This window comes from Rhodotorula toruloides (assembly GCF_000320785.1).
Source record: "Rhodotorula toruloides NP11 unplaced genomic scaffold Scaffold19, whole genome shotgun sequence".
Taxonomy (NCBI): domain Eukaryota; kingdom Fungi; phylum Basidiomycota; class Microbotryomycetes; order Sporidiobolales; family Sporidiobolaceae; genus Rhodotorula; species Rhodotorula toruloides.
The window spans coordinates 266066-286368 of NW_015622979.1; the positions used below are offsets into that span (position 1 = coordinate 266066).

The 20303-nt window shown below is 61.4% G+C and overlaps 8 protein-coding genes across 8 annotated transcripts; 5 read left to right on the top strand and 3 right to left on the bottom strand.

Annotated features, from left to right (window-relative positions):
• Nucleotides 1–315: 315 nt before the first annotated feature.
• RHTO_02603 (cAMP-dependent protein kinase catalytic subunit) lies at nt 316–2347 on the bottom strand (the record flags this gene model as incomplete). Its single annotated transcript, XM_016416277.1, has 6 exons — nt 316–383; nt 452–755; nt 820–917; nt 976–1165; nt 1227–2005; nt 2128–2347. The coding sequence occupies 6 exons, from the start codon at nt 2345–2347 to the stop codon at nt 316–318; spliced, it is 1659 nt and encodes a 552-aa protein (XP_016271774.1).
• A 590-nt stretch (nt 2348–2937) lies between these two features.
• On the top strand, nt 2938–4000 carry RHTO_02604 (dihydrofolate reductase; the record flags this gene model as incomplete). Its single annotated transcript, XM_016416278.1, has 4 exons — nt 2938–2998; nt 3064–3128; nt 3193–3724; nt 3831–4000. 4 exons carry the CDS (start codon nt 2938–2940, stop codon nt 3998–4000), a joined length of 828 nt encoding a protein of 275 aa, XP_016271775.1.
• A 290-nt stretch (nt 4001–4290) lies between these two features.
• Nucleotides 4291–6761, top strand: RHTO_02605 (L-lactate dehydrogenase (cytochrome); the record flags this gene model as incomplete). Its single annotated transcript, XM_016416279.1, has 14 exons — nt 4291–4386; nt 4460–4543; nt 4679–4858; nt 4922–4964; nt 5021–5151; nt 5205–5309; nt 5390–5511; nt 5571–5769; nt 5837–6060; nt 6123–6199; nt 6314–6386; nt 6448–6496; nt 6557–6638; nt 6697–6761. 14 exons carry the CDS (start codon nt 4291–4293, stop codon nt 6759–6761), a joined length of 1530 nt encoding a protein of 509 aa, XP_016271776.1.
• A 301-nt stretch (nt 6762–7062) lies between these two features.
• On the top strand, nt 7063–10786 carry RHTO_02606 (arylacetamide deacetylase; the record flags this gene model as incomplete). Its single annotated transcript, XM_016416280.1, has 14 exons — nt 7063–7172; nt 7261–7315; nt 7386–8112; nt 8170–8229; nt 8290–8460; nt 8519–8542; nt 8601–8654; nt 8711–9261; nt 9317–9421; nt 9477–10053; nt 10110–10169; nt 10226–10491; nt 10552–10626; nt 10682–10786. The coding sequence occupies 14 exons, from the start codon at nt 7063–7065 to the stop codon at nt 10784–10786; spliced, it is 2940 nt and encodes a 979-aa protein (XP_016271777.1).
• A 174-nt stretch (nt 10787–10960) lies between these two features.
• RHTO_02607 (uncharacterized protein) lies at nt 10961–12714 on the bottom strand (the record flags this gene model as incomplete). The annotated part of the gene is made up of 2 exons (XM_016416281.1): nt 10961–12298; nt 12352–12714. The coding sequence occupies 2 exons, from the start codon at nt 12712–12714 to the stop codon at nt 10961–10963; spliced, it is 1701 nt and encodes a 566-aa protein (XP_016271778.1).
• Nucleotides 12715–13013: 299 nt separating this feature from the next.
• RHTO_02608 (ORMDL family protein) lies at nt 13014–14151 on the top strand (the record flags this gene model as incomplete). Its single annotated transcript, XM_016416282.1, has 5 exons — nt 13014–13230; nt 13458–13570; nt 13625–13779; nt 13840–14000; nt 14105–14151. The coding sequence occupies 5 exons, from the start codon at nt 13014–13016 to the stop codon at nt 14149–14151; spliced, it is 693 nt and encodes a 230-aa protein (XP_016271779.1).
• A 400-nt stretch (nt 14152–14551) lies between these two features.
• Nucleotides 14552–17713, bottom strand: RHTO_02609 (DNA mismatch repair protein MLH3; the record flags this gene model as incomplete). Its single annotated transcript, XM_016416283.1, has 6 exons — nt 14552–14718; nt 14783–15665; nt 15726–16337; nt 16413–16696; nt 16754–17117; nt 17186–17713. The coding sequence occupies 6 exons, from the start codon at nt 17711–17713 to the stop codon at nt 14552–14554; spliced, it is 2838 nt and encodes a 945-aa protein (XP_016271780.1).
• Nucleotides 17714–17880: 167 nt separating this feature from the next.
• On the top strand, nt 17881–20279 carry RHTO_02610 (KRR1 interacting protein 1; the record flags this gene model as incomplete). The annotated part of the gene is made up of 6 exons (XM_016416284.1): nt 17881–18016; nt 18109–18294; nt 18359–18752; nt 18808–19047; nt 19105–19429; nt 19491–20279. The coding sequence occupies 6 exons, from the start codon at nt 17881–17883 to the stop codon at nt 20277–20279; spliced, it is 2070 nt and encodes a 689-aa protein (XP_016271781.1).
• Between the last annotated feature and the right edge of the window lie 24 nt (nt 20280–20303).

Below are 20303 nucleotides of genomic sequence, written 5' to 3' on the forward strand. Positions count from 1 at the left end.
TCCGACTGCAGATGAAGAGGAGAAAGACGAGGCGAGAGAAAATGCTACACTTCGCTGTAAGGAGGGCTGGAACGGCAAGAAACGAAACGGAATGAAAGAGGAGGAAGAGAACTAAAGCTTAAGTAGTGCTGAGGATTGTATCGAATGTCCGGAGAGGTCGAGGGTGGATGAGGAGGATGAGGAGGATGAGCGGGATGAGGAATGCGGAGGTTATAGGCAGATGATGGGATGATGAGGGTTGAGTTGAGATGGGATGAGATGAGATGTATAGTCGATAAGTCAGGAGATGAGAGAAGGTGGAGGGATTGGGGCGGCTTAGAAGAGAGGGAAGAGGTGGCCGTGAGGGTCGGGGCCGGACGAGCCGTACTCGGACAGGTCGACCTCTGCGAAAGCGCGTACGTCAGCGTCAGTGCGGGAAGCTCGTCGACGGGTGCGGAGGCGGGAGACGCACCAGGGTACGCATCAAAGTTGCTAGCGTCCCAGTCTCCCTCCACCTTGGGGACATACGGCGCCGGAATCTCCTTCCTATACAGCCGCTCCCAATCGACCTCCTGAAACCACACATGCCCAAAGATATCGCGCGACCCGTTCGCGAGGTTGCCGAAACGCTTGGTGATGTCGGTCGTGAGGAGCGACTTGAGGAGGTCTTTCGCTTCGGGCGTGAAGTACGCTGGGTAGCGGATCTTGCCCGAGATGATCTTTTCGTAGAGGCGCATCGGGTTCGAGTCTTCGGTGAAGAAGGGTGGGTAGCCGGCCTGCGTGCAGAGTCCGGGTCAGCGCGCTTGTCGAGCGGGACGGAGGGAAGGCTCGGCAACTCACCAACATCTCGAACATGAGCACGCCGAGCGCGTACCAGTCGACGCTCTTGTTGTAGCCCCGCGACTGTACAATCTCCGGCGCCAAATAATCCGGCGTGCCTGCACCCACTCCTCATCAGCTCCTATCCTCACAGCGAAGAGACTGACTCGAACGCACCACACAGCGTCCAAGTGATATCGGGGACATGTTTCGCGAACCCAAAGTCGGTGATCTTGACGTGTCCGTCTGCGCCGAGGAGGATGTTTTCGGGCTTCAGGTCGCGGTAGATGATGTCGAGCGAGTGGAGGTAGTCGAGTGCTAGGGCGACTTCGGCAGCGAAGAACTTGGCTACTGGGTCGGGAAAGCGCTGCGAGGTCGAAGGCGTTAGCCGAGACCCGCGTTGAAAGGGAGGGAAGGACGCGACGAACCTGGCTCTTGCGGAGGAGGGAGAAGAGCTCGCCGCCTGCGACAAAGTCCATGACCATGTAGAGGTTCTTCGAGTCCTTGAATGTCCCCCAAAGGTTGACCAAGAACGGGTGCCTCACGCGCTCGAGCATCTCGCGCTCGGAATTCGTGTGCTCGACCTGCTTCATCTTGACCACACGCTCCTTGCTCAAGACTTTGATGGCGTACGAACGCCCGTTGTGCTGCGACCGGACGAGGTGGACGCGGCCGAACGAGCCGGTCCCGAGCGTCCGGATGAAGGTAAAGTCGGTGAGGCTATAGCGGGACGAGGTCTTGCGCGAGACGGACGACGACTGCGACGGAGTGGGCGAGAGGACGACTTGAGGAGTCGTCTCGGTCTGTCGGGCGAGCTGTCGCGAGGCGTGAGAGTGGTGACCGCCTCCGCCCTGCTGCTGCTGATGGTGCCGCGAGACAGCCGACTGCTGCTGCTGCTGGTACACTCCACCGTTGCCACCGTACTGCCCGTTCGACCCGTCCGCCATGTCCGTATCGACGCTCATCTGGTCCGCCGAGCCCGCCGCCGCGCCGCCATTGATTCCCAAGTTTCCCATCTTGCCCTCGACGTCCCCGTACCCCCGTTCCTGCGCGTACGACGAGCCGTTCGCGCCGTAGCCGTAGTCTTGTCCGCCTCCTGCGCCTGCGCCGTACCCGCCTCCTCCTCCTCCTCCTGCCCGGTTCTGCGAGTTGGAACTCTGGGGACGGTACGACTGCGACTGCGACTGCTGTTTCCCGTGGTGTGCGTCTGTACGTCGTCGTCGTCGTGCAAGGGAGCGGGGAAACGGAGTTGCGAGGAGTGAGTGAGTGAGACGTCAGAATGTGGAGCCTTCGTTCGCTCTCCGCTGGGAGAGGGGAGGGGAAACTCACATCCAGCTTCGACAGGACTACGCGGCGGACTAGGTTGTTGCTGTGCAGCATACGCTCCCGCGCTACCCGTCGAGGAAGGGTACTTCTTGGCCGAGTAGTCGGTGGTCGAGATGGAGGGCGGTTGCGAGGAAGGGAGCGGGGCGGAGATGGGCGGCGGGGCTTGGGCGGGTTGGGAGGACTGGGCCGTGTTGGTCTTTTTCCGTGAGAGGAGGCCCATCATCTAGACCACTTGGACTGAGCAAGCGGGCGAGGACGAGGACGAGTGGACGGGGCGTGGCTGGTTCGCAGATAGTCGGAGTGGGGCAGCTGTGCGAGGGTGCGGCGAGCGGCGGGTGAGATGGGATGGCCCGGTCGAGTGGATGTCCAACAGCAGAGGGTGTGCAACACAGTCCCAGCGAGCAGCAGCAGCACGAGTGCGAGCTGTGTTGGTGAATGAGAGCACCCGCTCGTCTCAAAGCCAGCCTCGCTCCGCCTGCCTCGTTCGGCAAATCCCAACGCACAGTGTCCAGCCTCGCCCAGCCAGCGCACCGTCCGCAGCAGCCAGAGCAGCAGTCGAGTAGCACTTCAAGCTTCAAGAGAGGGAGCGAGGCGAGAGGAGCGTGCGAGCGATCGAGCAGCCGAGTCACGTGCACCGAATTCCCTCATCGCCCCCTCGCTCGCTCACTCCTCTTCTCCCTTCGTAACCACCATCACTAGTCGCACAAAGACTCAACCGGTAGACACGCAAACTTGCTCAAACGCGGCCAGAAACCCTTGCTCCACCACGCTCGCACCCTCTCCTCACCCGCTCCGGCTCACTCGCTCTCTTCGATGACCGCCCTTCCCCGCATCCTCTGCCTCCCAGGCTACACTCAGAATGCTGCAATCTTCAGTGCGTCACTCGATTCTTGCACTCTGTCACTCGCGCTGGCTGACTGGGCTCGTTGTGCGCGACAGGCGGACGGATAGGTGCGCTGAGACGGGCGCTCAAGGACTCGGCTGAGTTGGTGTTTGTCGATCCGGTGCGTTCACTGTCTCAAATCAGCGGCGAGAGTGTACGCTAAGGCTCAGAGTCGCCGCCCGTAGACCCACATCGTTGACATGCCGACCGACCCAACCGACTTCCGCAACAAGTTCGACTCGGACGCGTCTGCCTCTCCCACCTCAGACGCCGACACCCCTCGCGCCTGGTGGTTCGCCAAACCACACCCTTCCGACGGTCACTACCGCGAGTTCGTCCGTTTCGACGAGACCTTGCGTCACCTCCGACAAATCTTGGAGGAACAGGGACCGTTCGATGGGGTCTTTGGGTTCTCGCAGGGCGCGGCATGCGGTGCGATCCTCACCGCACTCGTGGAGAACCCCTCTCTCGACCCGATCTTTGCGGCGCCCTCGTCGAACCCGTCCGTCGCGTGGCCTCCAAAGCCATTCAAGTTTGCCATCCTCTCTGCCGGGTTCTTCCCGCTCGACCCGCGCGCGGCGGGGTACTTTGAGAAGAGCAAGCTGCGGACGCCGACGTTGCATGTGCTGGGGAGGGGGGACACGATTGTCGGTGAGGAGAGGTCGGTGCCGCTTACGAGGGCGTTTGAGGGCGCGAGGGTCGAGTGGCACGATGGAGGTGTGTCTGCCCGTTCTCTCTTCACTTTCTCTCGTCCTGCCGCTTTCGCACCCCGCGAATTCGAGCCAGTTGAGCACGACTGACTTCTCGACACTCGTTCCCGCAGGCCACCACACCCCAAGCAAAGCCTCCTGGCGCCGCTTCTTCCAATCCTACATCGAGGCGTTCAGCGAAGGAGGAGGAGGGGCCGAAGCAGCCAACGCCTTGCCCTCTCCAACAGCGGGCGGAGAAAGTGGTACGGCTACTCCGGTCGAGGGAGGGGGCGGCAAACTGTAGACTTAAGCAGTAGAGTTTGTATTGAGGATTAGAATTGGCTGTATTGAGCGAGGAGTAAGAGGGGACCGACGGCTCCGCCCGGGGCGAGCTGGAGCGGAGAAATCGGGGCGCGGGGGGCGCAACTTCCCTTCGACCTCGCTGTCACTCTTCACGCACACCTCGAGCGGACTCGGCGACACTCGCATCGTACTCGCACGCACAGGTTTGCCGCAGCCAGCCCAACTCGCGGTCCAACAAACGCCACTCCTCGTCTCGCCTCCACACCCTCATCTCGCAACAACCCGCTCATCATGTCGTCCTCCGACGCCGAAAAGCGCCCTCTGCACCACTCGGAAGTCGCCAAACACGCAGACAAAGACTCGCTCTGGGTCATCGTCAACGGGAATGTGCGTCCCGATCCCTCGAGAGAGTCCGGGCCGATCGGAGGGTGTTAACGGCGAGGGTGTTTTCGTTGTGCAGGCTTACGACTTGACTGAGTTTGCGCCTGAACATCCTGGAGGGATGGGCATCTTGCTCAAGTATGCCGGGAAGGACGCGACGGAGGTGCGTCGCTTCGCTTGTTCCGCTTCGCCGCTCGAACTGACTTCCGGTTGATTCTCCTTCGCAGGCCTAGTGCGTCACTAAACGTTCTTGCTGAACACAATGCCGCATACTGACCCCCTCGTCACCCACAGCGAGCCCATCCACCCCCCTGGCACGCTCGAGCAATACCTCCCGAAAGACAAGCACCTCGGTCCGGTTGACCTCTCGGGACTCGAGATCGTCGCCAAGCAAGAGACGCAGGAGGAGAAGGACAGGAAGAAGAGGGCTGAGGAGAAGCCGCCCATGGATGAGTGTCTGAGTTTGTATGATTTCGAGGTGCGGAGGCGGTAGCCGTCCTTTCTCGCAGTGGGGTTGCGCCGACGAAGTTTGAGTGCGCAGGCTGTCGCCAAGTCGGTCTTGCCGGTCGGCGCTTGGGCTTATTGTGCGCCCACCTTCCTTGCCTCATTTCCGTACGCCGCTGACATCCGCCTTTCACAGACTCGTCCGGCGCGGACGACGAGATCACGATGCGCGAGAACCGAAACGCCTACCAACGCATCTGGTTCCGCCCTCGTATCCTGCGGGACGTCACCACCATCGACTTTAGCTCGACCATCCTCGGGCACAAGGTGCGTTCCCTCCCGCTCGCTGTGAGGACGCAAGCTGATGGGTTGGTGAATAGACTTCGCTGCCGATCTATATCACGGCTACGGCGCTAGGGAAGCTGGGACACCCGGAGGGTGAGAAGAACTTGACCTGGGCCGCGCACGAGCAGGGTGTCATCCAGGTGCGTCCGCGTCGCTTTCGCTGGCCGTCATGAATCTCCAGTGCTGACGGGTAGCTGGAAACGGTTGTGAACGTTTACAGATGATCCCGACTCTGGCGTCGTGCTCGTTCGACGAGATTGTCGATGCGGCCAAGCCTGGACAGGTCCAGTTCATGCAGCTCTACGTCAACAAGGACCGCGAGATCACCCGCAAGATTGTCCAGTGCGTCCTACTCTTCCCTCTCCCATCTTCGCCACTCGCTCACCCGCTCAATCGCGCAGACACGCCGAAAAGCGCGGCATCAAAGGCCTCTTCATCACGGTCGACGCTCCGCAACTCGGTCGTCGCGAGAAGGACATGCGGCAGAAGTTTGCGGACGAGGGGTCGAACGTCCAACGTACGCAGGGCGAGAGCGTTGACAAGACGCAGGGTGCCGCGAGGGCTATCTCGTCATTCATTGACCCCGGGTTGTCTTGGAAGGTGCGTCGCCGCCTTCGCTCCTCAGTCTGAGTGTGAGTGCGTGTGCTGATGAGCCTGTGGTGAACAGGACATCCCGTGGTTCAAGTCGATCACCAAGATGCCCATCATCCTCAAGGGCGTCCAATGCTGGGAAGACGCAGTCCTCGCCGCCGAACAAGGACTCGCCGGCGTCGTCCTCTCGAACCACGGAGGCAGGCAACTCGACTTTGCGCGCTCGGGCATCGAGATCCTCGAGGAGGTCATGCGCGAGTTGAAGAAGAGGGACCTTCTTAAGAATGGGTTCGAGGTCTAGTGCGTCGAGCTTTACCTGGCTCGCCATTCGCGCGTCCGTACTGAGGAGCGCGCGTACGCAGCATCGACGGAGGTGTCCGCCGCGCTGGAGACGTCCTCAAGGCGATCGCACTCGGCGCGAAGGCTGTCGGCATCGGCCGTCCCTTCCTCTGTCCGTCGGCTTTCCCCTGCTACTCTCCATTGTTTGTGTTTGCGGCGCAACTCGTGGGATGGGTGGCCCGGAGACCGGGACTGACAGACTCGTCGCTCGCAGACGCCTACTCTGCCTACGGCCACGAGGGTGTCATCAAAGCGATCCAGATCCTCAAGGACGAGATGGAGATGAAGTGGGTCTCTTCTGAGCTCGCTTCCCGCCAGCAGCAGCTGAACACCCGGTTGCTTGAACAGCATGCGGTTGATTGGCGCGCCTACGATTCAGGATGTCACGCCCGAGATGGTGCGTCCCAGCCTTTCCTCCTGACTCTCTCGGAGCTTCTGACCCCTGTTCTGTTCGCAGATCGACACCGCCGGCTTGAGCAACCGCCTCGTCGACGGCGCTTCGGACTACCTCATGCGGGCGAACTACGAGCCTCTCGCCGGTGCGTTCGCTGCCTTTCCCTTCGCTCGCTTCAGCGCTGACTTGTTTCGACTGCGCAGGCGTCGGCAACGGTCTCGGCGCGCAGCCACGGTTGATCTCGAAGGAGACGAAGGCGAGTCTGTGAGGGTGCTTGAAATTCTCCCGTCGCCTTTTTCGTACTTGCCGCATCGCTAGGAATGTATCTATTGCATCAGTGGAGCTCGACCCGTTGTACCCTGAGCCTGCTTGACATTTCGTCCGCGCCCGCTTGTCGTCGCCGAACTGGCCAAGTTCCCCTCCGTCTCGGACACTCGTTCGTCCCGCTCATGCTCGCTTGCTAGACTTGCTGCTGCTCAAGACTGTCCTTACGAACTCACCACACCCGCGCCAGCGCTCCCCCTCTCCCGCGGCATCGCTCCCTCCACCCCACACTCCCTCATTGTGAGATGGAGGGCCTCCCGATGAACACGCTGACGGTGACCCTGTCGGGTCTGTCAACCATCGGCAAGACCTTCCTCAAGCACTACGTCCACCGCAAGAGGATCACCAAGCAGACGTGAGTTCGCCGAGATTAGGAGGGCTCGAGTGGAGGGGTCGCTACGGGGCAAGGGAGGGAGGCGCTGACTTCCTTCGTGCGTGTACAGTAAAGCGAGGGAGAGCTTGACCTACGACGAGGCGTTTAGCGTCATGAAGAACTTTGTGCGTCCCGCTTCTCCTCCTCACAACCTCCGTCTCCCCTCGCTGACCCTCTTGTCTCCCGCTGGAATAGTTCGAGAACGCCTCGATGCACACAGTCGAAGACGTCCAACGGTTCGGCAACAATTTCGTCCCGGCACCTTTCTGGGTTCGCGTGATTCGCGTTGTTATTCCGCTGTCGACCCGTCTCGAGGCTGGAAAAGTCTTGATCGACACACTTGGCGAGGATGAGATTGAGCGCGTCGTCGGCGGAAGGGAATGGTGGCAGCGGACGACGCACAAGGAGGGCGGCGTCGACGGAGAATGGATCAGCATGAAGCGGGATTGGGAGGGTCTTGAAGCGGAGAGCCGGGCTCGCTCAAAGGGGAAGGGGAAGGACAAAGCCCGGTCGAGGCGGAAGAAGGACGACGAGGCTGAGGAGAAGACGAAGCAGTTGAAGGAGGACGCCAAGGTCGAGAACCGGCGGCGGCGAGAGTTGGGGAAGGCTCGCAAGGCATTCCCGCCGTCTTGGACGACCGCGTCCTCGTCTACGGCTCAGTCGACGACAGACCTCGAGAAGCAGGCCGAGGACGAAGCTGCAGCCCGTCAACGCGCGGCAGACGGTTCTCCTTCCGATTCGCCCAAACAGCCGCCACGCGCGCCTCTCGACTCAGAGGCTTCCTCTTGTCACCACGAAGACGCCGACTACACCGCCGAGCTCGACGACATGCCGGTCATGCTCGCTATTCATGGCGGTGGCTACTTTTTCGGCAGCATCAACACGCATCGCTACATCTACTGGCGGCTAGCGAGAAAGACGGGTGCGCAGGAACGCTTACGTGTCTCTCGAGGATGTCTCTGACATGCTCGCTTGTCAGGCGGTCGCGTCTTCGCAGTCGAGTATCGACTTTCGCCTCAGTATCCCTTTCCCTGCTCTCGTACGGCCTTTCGCTCCGCTCCGCTTTGCTTATCTCTGTACTGAGTGTTCGAACTCGCAGTACACGACTGCCTCGCTGCCTACCTCTACCTCATCCGCCCGCCACCAGGCGCAAAACATCGCCCTGTCGACCCGTCAAAGATTACCATCTGCGGCGACTCGGCAGGCGGTGGACTCGCTATCGCTCTCTTGTGTCTTCTCCGTGATGGTGGGCTGCCGATGCCTGCGGGAGGTAGGTGAATCCTCGCCGAGCCGTGCGAGAACCTCCTGCTGACCCCTCGCTCTCGCAGGCATCCTCATCTCGCCATGGTGCGGTGAGTAAGCTCGTACCGCTCGTGGGAAACGGGCTGCTGACTGCTCGTATTGTCGCAGACCTTACCCACAGCTTCCCCTCTATCTTGCAAAACACCGACACCGATATCCCTCGTACGTTCGCCGAATGCCCTTGCCGGGCGTCCTCGACTGACGTCCTCCTGTCGCAGCTCCCTTCGGCTTCGGCATCTTCAAGCCGTCGACGCTGTGGCCGCCTCCGCCCGCCGAGTTCCGCAAGCGAGCCGACGAGTCGACGTCTCTACAAGGCCTCAAGAAGGCTGCTCACCACCTCCAGCACTCCGGCTCTCGAGGTTCCAGTGAACCGCACACGACGACGAGCAAAAAGCAGGAGAAGTCAGAGCGTCACGGCCACCGTTTCCCAACGCTCTCGACTCACCACAAGGCGCACGAACTCGCCGACGCCGTCGAGCGCCTGCCCGATAACGACCCGAAGCGGGCGGAGCAGCACAATGGCGATGCTTCGGCTCCGTCGGACGAGACGGGAGCTTCGGGACAGCACAAGACAGAGGTCTCGAAGGTGATGAAGGTCAAGGTCGACGGCAAGGAAGTCGAGCTCGTTGACCAGATCCAGCTGTACGCGACGAACGAGCAGCTGGTCTATCCTTTCGTCAGCCCCATCTGGCAACCTTCACTCGGCGGTCTTCCGCCGCTATACGTGATGGCGGGCGACAAGGAGGTCTTGCGGGACGAGATCATCTACGTGAGCACAACTCGTCCTTGGCCCTCGCTGAGATGGCTGACTTCGCCTCGTGCAGATGGCGCATCGCGCAGCTCACCCCGACCGCTACCCTGTTCGAGAGGGCATCCTCAAGCAGAACCCCGATCGAGTCCAGAAATCGAAGGACTACCCGCCCACCAAGGTGCGTAGCGACATTCTTGCAGGATATATACGGCCTTGACCGGCCTCATCCGCAGGTCCACCTCCAGCTCTACGACGAAGTCTGCCACGACCTTCCCCTCTTCTCCTTTACAACTCCCGCCAAGTACTGCTTTCGCGCCATGGCCAGCTTCGCTAAGTGGGTCACGACGCCGTCGGACCAGCAACCCTCCGCCGTCTCGCCGTCCGGCATGACGCTCCCTCTCGAGCGCGATCCTCTGCATCCGGATTCTGCCTTCCTTCGTCCACCCGACGCAGACGGCAGCAGCACCCTCAACGGCAGCGCGGCCTCAATACGCATGTCTCGTACCGATGCCGGCGGCAGCCAGTCCGCACCGACGACTTCCGCTCCCTCCGTCAGCTCTGTTCCTCTGCCTGGCAAGAAGGCGAAGAAGCGCTCGGCTCCTCCCGCCGTCGACCTCGAGAAGACGATCTACTCGTCGACGCAGCCGTTCAACCGGCCTGAATACATCGACAACATGATCCGCGAGCGGATCTCGACCACGGGCGTCGTCAGGCCTATGGAGCCAGAGGAGCAGATGAGCATGCTCAAGGTCGACAAGGAGGACGTTGGGCTGATCAAGGAGGCGCCGGTCAAGCGATACCTTGCTGGCAGTGAGTTTTCCGCCTCTTGAAGGCTTGTTTGGCCTCTCACACTCGCTTGTTTGCAGAGGCTATTCTCGAGCGCAAATTCCGCCGAACGTACAAGAGCGTGCAGAAGGAGCGAGAACGTGAGTCTTCGCAGTCCTTTCGCCCGACTGCCTTGTTGACTTGCCTCCTTTCGCAGGGCACCTCAAAAAGTCGATGCGCGAAGAAGCTGCGCGCATCACCAAGCGGGCGAAGGAACTCGCCAAGCAGAACTCGGGTCAAGGCTCGAACAGCCCTTCGTCCCGCCCGAACCCAGACGCGGTCGATCCTGCTTGCCCACCCCGAACAGAGTCGCCCGAGCCGCTCAACGGAGAGCCTGAGTCTGCTTTCGCTGGTCTCGGTGGGGCGTGGGATCTGCATGGCGAGAATCCGCCGCCGTCGAGTTTGGCGGGACGGAAGGACACGGTGCGTCCGTCGCGACTCTTCTCGCTTTGCCGACGCTCACACGGCTCTCTGCTCGGATAGCTCGAGGCCCGCAAGCTCGCCAAAGTGCTCGACGAGCACTACAGTCGCGTTTCCGCATTGCACCTCTGGACCGGCGTACGTCTCGTCCTCTTCTCGCGGCGAGCTGTCGCGCTGATCGTCTTTCGTGCAGTTCCAAGACGTCCTCGGAGGCGCACCACGCCAGGAATCGCAGGACACCGACGCAAACGCGCCGCCAATCTCTGTACAGCTCGGCGCATCGTCGCGACCGACTTAGACGGACGAATAGAAGGCGGGACCCTGTATCAGCTGCCTTGACATCCTTGGCATCTTTCAGACTGCTTTGATGCTAGGCGAGAACGAAGATGAGGGAAACGGCGTGATAGTTACAAGCAACAAGATCTGAACAGATGCGGAGTGAGGGAGACAAAGTGAAAGCGAGAGTCAAGCGTCACGTCCGTCCGTACGCTGCACCTGCGTCATACCGCGCCCGCTTGCTCGGATCCGTCATCTGGTCCCCTGCGGCACCGCGTTTCTGCGCCGTCCAACCTCCGAAATCGTACGGCCGATAAGCCGGTGTGTGCGAAGGACCGGCCGGCGGGACGATGTTGGTTACGATGGCACCGGTGTAGGGTAGTGAGATTCCGGCTGGGTAGGAGGAGGAAGGGCCAGGTCGCGGAACCTGGTTCGTCGGAGCCACAGTTGATCCACCACCGAAAGCGAAGGATGGATATGAGTCGTACGTTGCCGTTGGCGTGAAGGTTGGACGAGGGGGTAGGCGGGGCGCGGGGGGCTGAGGCGGAGGAAGATGCTGGTGGCGAGGTTGAGGCGGAGGAGGAGGTTGTTGAGCCGGGGACTGCTGCGGTGGAGGCGGGCCAGGAGGCGGAGTTGGTGGAGCGGTAGGAGGCGGCGGAGGTCGGTACCAAGGCATCTGGTCGGCTCGAAGACCGAGCTTCGTGAAGCCGTAAGCCCGTACGAAGCTTCGCAAGACCGGCGACTTGAGGATCGGTCGCCAGACGGGACCTTGGATGTCAGGATAGGCGGCTTTGCTGTCTTTGATGATCTTCAGAACGCGCTCGACCCGCTCGTCGTCCGTCATGTCGTACTGGGCAGGGCAGGACTCGCACGAGTCCGAGTGGCCGTCGTAATCGCCGCCCCAGTTGTCCCGTCGCCACTTGAGGGTCGCCTCGCGCGCCTCGTCCGCTAATCGTCGCTCATCTTGCTCCTCTGCGTCCTTGATCCGCTGCAACTCGTCGTGATAGTCCTGCGAGACCGTGATGCCTTTCCCAGCCGGCTTGGCCTGGTCGACCAACTGTTGGGGGGGCAGACTCCGGTACTTCGTCCAGCACTGCCTCGTGTCGACGCTCAAGTCGCGCCACTTGAACTCGCTGCCCGAGTTGCCTCGCACGACGGCGTTGATCCGGCATTTCATGTGCGGGACTGCCTCGCCGTCTAGGTCTTGCTGCGCGATGTGCGCGTCGTCTGACGAGCGAAAGGCCAGGAGGAAGGCACCGGACGACGCTCGACGCAGGGCGAAGAAACGAGGGAGGCGGTTGCGGGTGCGGCGGACGAGGAAGAAGAGGAAGAGGGCGGGAGTGACGGCGGGTGCGATGTCGCCGCACCAGAGAATATGGAATTGCGAATGAAGAGCGGGAGGACATGGCTCGTTTGATTCGAAGGAGAAGTCGAAGGAAGGACTCGTTGCGGTCGGGTTACTGGAGTGAACGGAACCGACTGTTGGCGAAGATTGGGTGAACGCGTGTTCAGGGGTGGGCGTTGGCGGCGTAACCTAAAACCGGCATGTCAGTGGACGGACGTTCGCCCAGCGCAAACGGCACGCACCGCTCGCTGCGGAGTCGTAGGGGGAGGAGCTGGCGGTGGATCCGTCTGCACTCCCGTGTCCCGCATCTTGCTGCTCCCTGGCACCTTTCCCTCGAGCCACTCCCTCGCCCGCTTCATCTGCCTCAAGCCTGCACTCGCTTCGCTCCACCCGACTTCCTCGCCGCTTCCCTCGATTGCCTCCCTCCGCTTCTGCCACCACAGCACATCCGCCCTTAGGCGTTGTTCGGGCGTCGCAAGTGGGCTGAAATGCACGAGCGCGAGCTGGTACGGGTGTAGCTGGTCGAGGTTGTCGAGATCAATGTCGAGCGAGGAGAGGAGGAATTGCGGGTACGGGTCGAGCGGGAGCCTCGGCGGGCCTGGCATGCGCGCACACGAGGCTGTGGCAGTCGTTTCCAGCTGTCCTGAGCTTGTCCAAGCGAGCGGCAGCACAAGTAGTGGTTGGTTGACGGACAAAGGAGAGAGGACGGTTCTCACACCCGCACCAACTCCCTCTAGATTAGTCTGGACAGCTTTATTGTGCTATTGAGCATATCGTAGAAATACTGGCGCTGCAAGCGAACCATCCTGAGCCGCCTCGTGTCGGACTTTGCGTTCCTCAGCGCCTTCGCTCATCGCTGTTCTCTTCAACTCGCTCCCTTCGCTTTCTAAGACTCGCAGCGAGCATGTCCAACTCGCCCAACACGGCGCTGCTCAGCCTGCCACCGCTCCGGCCGTCCCCGTCGAAGCAGAACTCGTTCACCCGCTCGTCGCAGACAACGGCGACGAGGCGAGGGCGCAGCAGCTCGATCGTGTCGGTCCAGGAGGTTCCAGAGACGTACGACGACCAGCTCGACCAGGGCGCGCTCACAAACGTCAACGCGGACTGGGTCAACTACAAGGGTGCGTGCCGTCTCCTCGACTTCATCAGCGGGGACTTGTGCAGCGCGTACACGGCGGCCGGCTGGACGGGAGACGGCTCAACAGGATTCTTGTGGCTTTTTCATGGCACCCACGCAGTTAGATAAGCGCTTGAACGTGGAGCGACCGCTGACATTCGCCTCATTCCTCCCTTGCACCGCCATCCCTCGACTTTCGCTTTTCTCGCCACTGCTTTGCCGCTGATACAGGAGCATGGTTGATTCACGTCGTCCTCATCGGTCTCGGCATCATCCTCCTCGAGACCATACCGGGCATCACGCAGGATCTCGCCTGGACCATAGCCAACCTCGGCTACCTCTTCGTGCGTCCGCTTCCCCTCCTTCTTCGAAGCAGTACTGACGCCTGATGGGCACAGGTCTCCTATATCATCTTCCACTACGTCACGGGCGTGCCGTTCGACATGACCAACAACTCGGGCGTGTACGACAACCTGACGCTGTGGGAGCAGATCGACTCGGGAGCGCAGTACACACCGGCGAAAAAGTGGCTCACGACGCTTCCCATCGTCCTGTGCGTTCGCGCTTGCATCGCCTCCTCCAGAACGCCCCGCTGACTTCAGACGTCGCGCAGCTTCCTCGTCTCGACTCACTACACCCGCTACGACTCCCATCCCGCCCTCTTCACCCTCAACCTCTGCGCACTACTCTTCGTCGGCCTCGCACCGAAGCTCCCCGCATTCCACCGATTGCGAATCAAGTTCTTCGACGCGGGCGACATCGGTCCAACGCCGGGTGAGTTCAGCTTCGACCGCGTAGGGTCCCGAACCTGCTTGCTGGCTCGCAGGCGGAACCTGTTTGCTTGTCCTCGCGAGCTGACCTGAAAAATCTGTTCACAGATCCGTCCGCACCACCCACACCTAAAGACGAGCAACATCTCCGCTAGTCTTTTCCCTCTTCCTCGGCCATACACCTTTCCTTTCGCCTTTCCGTTCCGGTCCCAGTCTTCCCTTCGTAACCCGCACATTCCGTTCTCGCATCTCCACTCCTCCCGCTCGTTGTATTACTCCCTCCCCTCCCTCTCCACGTGTTTCCCTCCGACACATCGCCTGTTTCTAGTAGCGCAACCTCTTTCATTCGTTCCTTTTTCGCGTGTGCATGGCCTGAGAGTTGCGAGTATGCGTAAGGCTCGCACGCAAGAGCTCCGAGTGGACGATGCGGAACAAACGTTGATGCAGGACGGGGTTGGCAAAGTGTTGGAGACGACAACAAGATATCTACCGAGGACACATGACGCACGAACACCAAAACTACGATCTGAGGGAGAGCAGCCGCTCCCTCGCTGCTCAAGCGAATCGCGACCAATCAATCTGTCCACCCCGACCTCCGCTCCTCGAGGGCGCCGGCAAGTTGACGATAGGGACGAGAGAGGGCCTGCCATGCGCGCATTGGAAGGGGAAGGACGTCTGGGCGAGTTGAGCGAGGAGAGTCGATGCTTGAGCGGGAGTAAGGACTGTCGGCGGCCAACACTCGTCAATTCGATGCGCTCGTGAGAGAATAATGGTGGGCGGACGCACCGTCGTTGAACATGATTGCTCCGCGACATGCCTTCGAGTTGATCAAGTCGAGCAAGACAGGCGGGACGTCCTTCATCCCGCTCGTCCAGCCTTCGCCCTGCCGACCTTCGCGCCCGGCAACTCCTGCACCGTGTTCTTCGAGGTGGCCGACGAATGAGCGGATGAGGTCTTGAGCGAGTCGGGCATCCTTCGAGAGCCGGTCCGAGAGAAGCGAGGGGAGCGTGGAGAGCCAGAGCTGGTGATAGTCGCCCTCCTTCTCCTCTTCGGTCGCACCTGCAGCAAATTGCAGACCCCAACGCTCAAAGACCGACCTCCAGCGCTGGACAGCCTCGACCTCTGCTCGACTGACGACGACTCCGACCCTCTCCTCCGCTCCCAATTCCCTTGCCTCGACAGCCTCGCCACGCACGACTCGCCCGACGATTGCATCAAGGAAGCGCTCGACCCTGACGCGCTCCGATGCGGCGTGTTGGTCGACAAGAACGAGCGTTGCGCCGTGACCTTTGGAAGACGCAGGGACGCGGACGAGCAGGTACTTGGTGTCGACTTGCGCGATGAACTCTGCTTGGGCGAGCGATGTGCGGGAGAAGGACTGCGCGCCGGCTTCGAGAGGTGCGAGGAAGGGAACCGAAGACGGATCGAGGTCTGCGGTGAGCGTCGGAACGTCGAGGCTGACGGTCGTTCGCCCGAAATCGTTCATCTGCTTCAGCTTCAAGGCTGTGAGGCGGTTCGACAGGATAGGCTTCGTAGTGCGGAAGGCGGCCGGAAGAGTTGCGAGTGGTTGGCCTGGCTGGACGGCGGATGAGGCGGTCTGAAGCGAAGGTAGCGAGGGGATCGTTCGACCTGTCGATGCGGTGGCGGGGAACACTGGGTTGTCCCATGTCTAGCAATGCGAGACTGGGTCAGCGAGCTGTAGCGGTCACGTTGAGCGAGACTGGCGCACCTCGAGCGTGCTCTTCAGCCAATCCGGGACGTCTTCCGCCTCTCCTGTCCCGTCTTCTCGCTCCTCGACCTGCTTCAGCCACCGCCTATCGACCTTTCCCTTCTTCCCTCCGTCCTGCCTCCGTCCATCGTCGTCAGCCGCTCCGCTACAACACTCATCGCACCGCTTGCTGTTCCCCGTCCGTCCGTCGATCAGCCACGCCTGCTTCGTCACCGGGTCCGTCCACTTGTACGAGGCATCGTCGTCGCCGGTCGTTGGAAGCGTCTCGTTGGCTTCGGATGACTGGGCGAAGACGGTAGCGGGCGAAGGGCGCGCGATAGGCGGGATGGCGGAAGGAGCGGAACGAGTGCGAGCAGGCGGTACGGTTGCTGGGAACACTTCGAATGCCGCGTCATCGGCCATAGCGACTCGCTTTTGGCTCCTCGTCCGTGATCCTGCAGAGACGAACGCATTCTCGACCGTTTCCATTGTGCGAGAGCGCTTCTTCCCTTTTGTCGGCGACGCCGAGGGCGGCGCGAGCTGTTTCGCTGGGGCGGCGGCGTGGAGGAATCCATTTTCGACGAGGAAGCGGCTGGTGATCGATGCGAGGAAAGATTCGATGCGAGCCGGATCCTGCGCACGGAGGATACCGACAAGTCAGTCCACCCCCGCAAAGCGAATACTGACGAGCGAGTCTTCGTCACGCACCTCAAACTCAACGACCCGCTTGTCCGGCTCAAAGCTGACATCGACTACCTTTCCAGGAACCTCGAGCACGACGACGAACACCGGGAAGCGCTCGATCGACTTCTTCTGCGGACTTGCGCGGGCGCGAGCGGGCGATGAGGTGGATGATGAGGGGAGGGAGAGGTGCGAGGACGAATGGCGGGAGAAGGATGAGGAGGCGAAGAGGGTGTTGAGGAGTTTGTGGAGAGGGGATTGGGCAGCGGCGAGAGGGCGGGAGTTGACGTCTGTGCGCCGTACAACCGACACTGCGTATCAGTGTGCCGCACAGGACGAGAAATGAAGCGAGCGGCTCGAGGACGCACAGATGAACTGGCCCGCCCTGGTGTGGGCAGCTGAGAGTGAGAAGAACCCGCGCGCCCTCAGCTTTTCACCGACGCCTTCTACCACGTGCTCTTCCTTCTCAGCTTCACCGAACTCCCACACCTTCTCGACTCCAGCCCGACCCCAAAGCTGTCTCCACCTGCCGAGCACACCTTCGCCGCTTCGACCGACGGACAGGAGAGTCTTGCTCTCGCCGCTTGACATGGCGGAAGAGGAAGTCGAGTCGGTAAGAGAGAAGGAGATGGAAGGGTGGATGAGGGACAGAGTCGAGAGGGCGGAACGTAGGGAGGCGAGGAGAGTCGACTGTGCGGAAGGTTTCGACAGTGCGCGACGGCGGACGGGTAGCTGCCAAGCGCAGTCAGCGTCAGGGCTATATCAGGGAGATGCAGTCGAGCGAAAGACCGTCTCCTTGCCTTGTAGAAGATATCCCTGACCCAGACAGTCGTCCCGGTAGATCGCTCCGTCCTGCTCGCGCCATACACCAAGCACTCTCCGCCTCTCAAAACAAGCTGCTGTGCCTCCTCGTCGTCTGTGGTCTTCGTCCGGATCTCGAGCGTCCCGACATCCTGCAACGAAGCGAGCGCCTCCCCTCGGAACCCGTAGGTCGTCACGCCCGCGAACGCCCCGTCCGCCGTGCCATTTGCCGTCACGCTGAGCTTGCTCGTGAGGTGTCGGGCGGCGGTACGGAGCAAGGCGAGGTCCTGTTGAGCGATCCCCGTCCCGTTGTCCTCCACCCGGACCGTCCAGGTGTCTAGGTCGACGGCGCAGCTGATCGCAGTCGCTCGTGCGTCGATGCTGTTCTGCACGAGCTCTGACAGGATCGAGGGGAGCGTCGGGACGATGGTCGACGAGCGGATGAGGGACGCGGTGCGAGGCGGGAGGAGCGCGAGCTGCGGCGGTTCCTGCGGCGGTGGGTGCTCCTGTAGCAGTGGACCGGCCATCCTGGCGGTTCCTTGAGCCTCCACGAGCGTGTGAACGAGCAAGTCGAGCGAAGTGGAGCCCGCAAGAGCTCGGGACTTCTCCTCTTCATCAGCGAACAACCCGCTCACCGCTTTCTACCGCTCTGGCTGCGAGGCCAGTGCCACAGACCGACTGCTAGACTGCGATAATGGCACCCGCCAACCTCGTCGCGTCCTCGTCGAGCGAGTCAGGCTCAGACTCGGAGGACGCCTTCAGCTTCAAGGTCAACGAGCAGTTTGCCGAAAAGTACGAGCAGAAGAAGCGGGGCGAGGAGCTTTCCAAGCGTGCGTGCACTCTGTCACTCTGGCCAGGCGAACAAGCGGGCGCTGATACTCGAGGACGCCACCTTCTCCTCCACCCTCCTTTGACATTGCAGTCCAGGACAAGTACGGCAAGGATTACCAGCTGCCCGAGGACGATGACGAGTCGACCGACTACTCGACGGACGACGAGGCTGCAGAGCTCGTCACGCCCGAAGTCGACGCCGCCATCCTCCGCACCCTGGCCAAGATTCGAGCGAGGGACCCGTCCGTGTACGAGCAGGGTCGCGAGGTGTTTGAAGGTGCGTCAAAGAGCCGTCCCTCAGAGCTCACGCGGAAGAGACTGATTCGTCGTCGCTCGTACAGAGGAAGAGCGCCAAACCGCTGCCGCCCGCTCAAACGCATCTTCCTCGCGCACCAAGTCCTCCTCCTCCAAGCCCGTCCTCCTGAAAGACTTCCAGCGCGCCCGCCTCCTCGCCAACCCGGAAGGGGACGACTCGCTCGACGCGCCTTCATCGCTCGCTCAGCCTACTCCCGCCGAAGAAGCCCGTCTCTTGCAGCAAGAGACGAAGGCGGCTTTCTTGGGCTCTGATGCGGACGGTAGTGACGACGAGGATGAGGATGGGTTCTTGAGGAAGCGTGAGAAGGGCGAGGATGAGCGTGCGAAGGAGGAAAAGGAGTACGAGAAGTTCCTTGAGACGGCCGTTGGCAAGAAGGCTGTTAAGGAGGCGCTCGGCGAGGAGGAGGCATTTTTGCGGGAGTGCGTCCCCGTTCACGGCTGCATGCGTGATATTAGCTGACTTGGCTTCTCGCAGCTACATCCTGAACCGCGGCTGGATCGACCGGGAGAACGAGTCGCACATCCCTTCGTACGACGAAATCGTTGGCGATGACGACGGTGAGGACAAGCCGAAGAAGAAGCGCAAGACCAAGTCCGCCTTGCTCGATGACGACGGCCACATTCTCGACCCGAGTCTGCACGACGATGTTGACGACGATTTTGAGGAGAAGGCGGAAGAGTTCGAGCACCGCTACAACTTCCGATTCGAGGAGAAGTGCGTTACTTGCTTTCGTTTACCTGGGTGCTTCGGCTGACGGCCCTTCTCGAACAGTGGCGGCGCGGACATCGTCACGCACTCTCGTTCCGTCGGCGCCAACTCCGTCCGCAAGCCCACGGCCGCCGTCTCCGCCCGCGCCCGGGCCCGCGAAGCCGCCAAAGAGCGCAAAGAGCAGGAGAAGTTGCAGCGCAGGGAGGAGTTGAACCGGTTGAAGGCGCTCAAGCGCAAGGAGATTGAGAGCAAGTTGCAGCAGTTGGTGGAGGCTGCGGGTCAGGGGACGAAGGGTTTGGAGGACATTGATTTGGATGGAGAATGGGATGAGGCGAAGCATGAGGAGGCGATGAGGAAGGTTTACGGGGACGACTACGACAACATGGAGGTGCGCCCGGCTCATTCTGTCACTTTCACCTTGCGCTTGCTGACGGTGTAGATCCCTGCAGGACGCCAACTTCAAGCCGACGTGGGACGACGACATCGACATCACCGACATCGTCGGACCGGATGCATCGGGCGACGAGGACATGCCTATTGCCTCGACGTCCGCCCTGCCTGCGGAATACGACGAAGAGATGGAGGAGTTGGAAGAGGCGCCGCGCAAAAAGAACAAGAAGGACAAGAAGGGCAAGGGGAAGAAGGGCGAGAAGCGCGACGAAGACGGCCTGCCGACCAACCTCATCGAGACTGTCAAGGCGTCGGGCGACTCGACCAAGGCGGAGGAGGCGGACCGCATCATCGACGAGTACTACGCGCTCGACTACGAGGACAAGATCGGCGACATCAAGACTCGGTTCAAGTACGCCAAGGTTCCCGCGCAGTCGTTCAACCTCACGCCCGAGGAGATCCTCCTCGCGACCGACGCCGAGCTCAACGCCTTCATGTCGCTCAAGAAGATGGCGCCGTACAGGCAGGACTCGGCGTCGTGGCAGGCGAAGCAGGCACAGAAGCAGCGCAAGAAGCTCAAGGAGCTGCGCGAGGTGCTCCGGACGCGCAAGTGGGGCGAGGAGGTTGACGAGGAGCAGGCCAAGATCCAGCTCGAGAAGCGCAAGGAGAAGAAGCGGCGATACAAGGAGCGCAAGGAGGCGCGCGAGGCGGGCGAAGGCGGCGCTGGGGATGGCTCGCGCGGCGCGGACGGCGAACCACCGAAGAAGAAGAAGCGTGCGGGCAAGTCGGAGCGGAAACGGCTCAAGGCGGAGGCGGGAACTGGCGGAGGAGGAGGAGCGGAGGAGTAACCGTGCTGGCATCCATCGTCGCGG